At 51.2% G+C, this 2,658-nt stretch overlaps 1 protein-coding gene across 1 annotated transcript; it reads left to right on the forward strand.

Annotated features, from left to right (window-relative positions):
* Positions 1-5: 5 nt before the first annotated feature.
* On the forward strand, positions 6-2,073 carry LOC140629865 (olfactory receptor 10J1-like; the record flags this gene model as incomplete). Its single annotated transcript, XM_072819366.1, has 1 exon — positions 6-2,073. A coding segment is annotated over one exon (747 nt), but the record flags the coding sequence as incomplete, so codon positions are not given.
* Positions 2,074-2,658: the final 585 nt, after the last annotated feature.

Genomic DNA, 2,658 nt, shown 5'->3' on the forward strand with positions numbered 1-2,658 from the left:
ACTTCTTCCTGAGCACGCTGTCTGTTTCGGAGACCGTGTACACCCTCGTCATTATACCCAAGATGCTCTGTAACCTCCTAGGCCTGAGTCAGCCCATCTCCTTGGCAGGCTGTGCCACCCAGATGTTCTTCTTCATCACCTTGGCCATCAACAACTGCTTCCTGCTCACGGCCATGGGCTACGACCGCTACGTGGCCATCTGCGACCCCTTGAGGTACGCAGTCATCATGAGCAAAGGAATATGCATCCAGTTGGTGGGGGGAGCCTGCAGCATTGGCCTGATCGTAGCCATGACACAGGTGCTGGCTGTGTTCAGGCTGCCCTTCTGTGCCACGAGGGTGGCCCACTTCTTCTGTGACATCCGACCCGTGATGAAGCTCTCCTGCATCGACACCACAGCCAATGAGATCCTGACTCTGATCATCAGTGTGCTGGTGATCCTGGTGCCCATGGGGCTGGTCTTCATCTCCTATGTCCTCATCATCTCCACCATCCTCAAGATCCCCTCTGCCCAGGGCCGGAAGAAGGCCTTTGCCACCTGCGCCTCCCACCTCACCGTGGTCATCGTCCACTACGGCTGCGCCTCCATCGCCTACCTCAAGCCCAAGTCGGAGAACTCCAGGGATGAGGACCAGCTGATCTCGGTGACCTACACGGTCATCACCCCGCTGCTGAACCCTGTGGTGTACACCCTGAGGAACAAGGAGGTCAAGGATGCTCTGCTCCGGGCCACTGGCAGGAAGCTTTCCTGATCAGATAGACCCGCTTCGATGAGGGTCCTATAAGATTCTCTAGAGCAGGAAAGCAGAGCAGTGCCCACAGTGCCACACAGGTGGGTGTGCACGGGATGAGATCAGGACAGAGGCTGGATTAGCCAGGGCAGGCTGCTCCGGGACAGGGCTAACATTTTAAATGCATTCTGTAACACTAGTTTTGGACACGTGGTTTCCCCACGCCCACTTACACAGGTTTAAGTCGTAGCGGAAGTACTTCCCTCATGGGCAATTCAAGCTCCCTGCATCCTAGACACCATAGTAAATGGATATCAGAGATCAGAGCATCTACCAATCCAGTAGGCTTAAATTCTGGATCTTTTCCCCTTTAGCTCCAGGTTGGCAATAGGGGAAAAAGGAAACCTGTTTCCCTGATCATGTCAGAGAAACATTCTCAGAAAGTGACTAAAATCCCTCCATGATCTAGTTAAAGCTGTAGTGGCAAATACATCACACTGGCATTTATGAGACCATACAAGAGACGCGTGGTGATACAATCTGTGAGTGACTGGCCCGTCAGGGAGAGATGGGCTTGCCTCGGGAGGGGCTTTCGTGGGGCAGAAAGAAGCAACAAGAGCAGGGGAATAAAGGAGAGAGTCCGCAGCAGGGAAGAGTGGGAGAGGGTCGGGAGGGTGTACGTGGTAAGGACAATGTGGTCATCCGTAACTTAGAGACAACCAAAGAGATTCTAGTCATCCATCCTCCCTACCATGACTTAAGACCCACCAGGCCCTGAACTAACGGGACATGGTTCGCTGGCCATCTCCACTTCCAGGACCCCTGCCCTCAGCGTGTCCTCCACTCCACACTGCCTTCCACCCCAACCACACCTAGTGACTGGTCCCTTCCCCTTTCCCATCCTCAGGCCCTTCTACTGCTTACGGCCCCTGGATGGAAACCTCTCATTGTGACTCATTTTGAAACCCCAAACCAAAGCTGCTCTCCTATGAGCCTTCTGATGAAGGAATCAGTCCACCCACTTCCTCCACCCCGCTATCCCCCACTCTTGCATTCACACGACACTACAGCAAACTTCCCCTTGGGGTCTTCACGGACACACATGTGAACTGGGCAGTGCCGCGGGGCTTTAGTGCAGAGCGGCACCTGCTGGGTCACGTCTCATTTGTACCCAGAGATATGGTCCTCACAGGCTGTGCTCTCCTCGAGGTTCATTTAAAAAGTAGGGCTGTGTCTAAGTATCTCTGAAATAGCTCATTATGGTTCACTCTTACATAGATTCAACTACGGGCTTTATTTTTTAAAAGATTTATGGTGAAATCCAAGAGAACCCAAAATAAAGGTACCCTGCACTTTTACTAAGTAAATAAAAATTTTATTCTGGACTAGTTACCAAAACGTGCCTTTGTCCGTTTGACCTTCTCAACAGAAAATCTGCATCTGCCAACTTAGCTATGTCAAAAGTCAGGTAGTGCTTTTTGGAGGTTGGCTGAGTGACGGGAATGGAACATAAGTAGTGGAAGAAAGAGACTCCATCTGGGTCCTGCCGAACTTCTTACCATCTACATTTGGATGAATTATTTAGCTTCCCTAAGACACAGTTTCCTTATCTATAAAACATATCCAAAGTTTGTGACAGACACGTGAGACAAGAAACGTGAAAATCCTTTGCAAGTGACGAAACAAATTCTTTAGATTTCTATTAGAGTAAGAACAAAGCAACGTCATCTCCATAAACTTCCAGTCATATCATAACAAACCCAGAGTCCAACCCCATCCACCTGAGGCAGCCACTGCCCTCAGAGATTTCCAGGCTGCTCTTCCGGCTTCCAGCCATCCCTCCGGTTTCTACGCGTGGCTCAGGGTCTCTTTCCTTGGATGGTCTGGAGGGTCAGGACGGCAAGGTGGCTTCTGGAGGATCCTCCAG

This window comes from Canis lupus, unplaced genomic scaffold, assembly GCF_048164855.1.
Source record: "Canis lupus baileyi unplaced genomic scaffold, mCanLup2.hap1 Scaffold_307, whole genome shotgun sequence".
NCBI classification, from domain to species: Eukaryota; Metazoa; Chordata; class Mammalia; order Carnivora; family Canidae; genus Canis; species Canis lupus.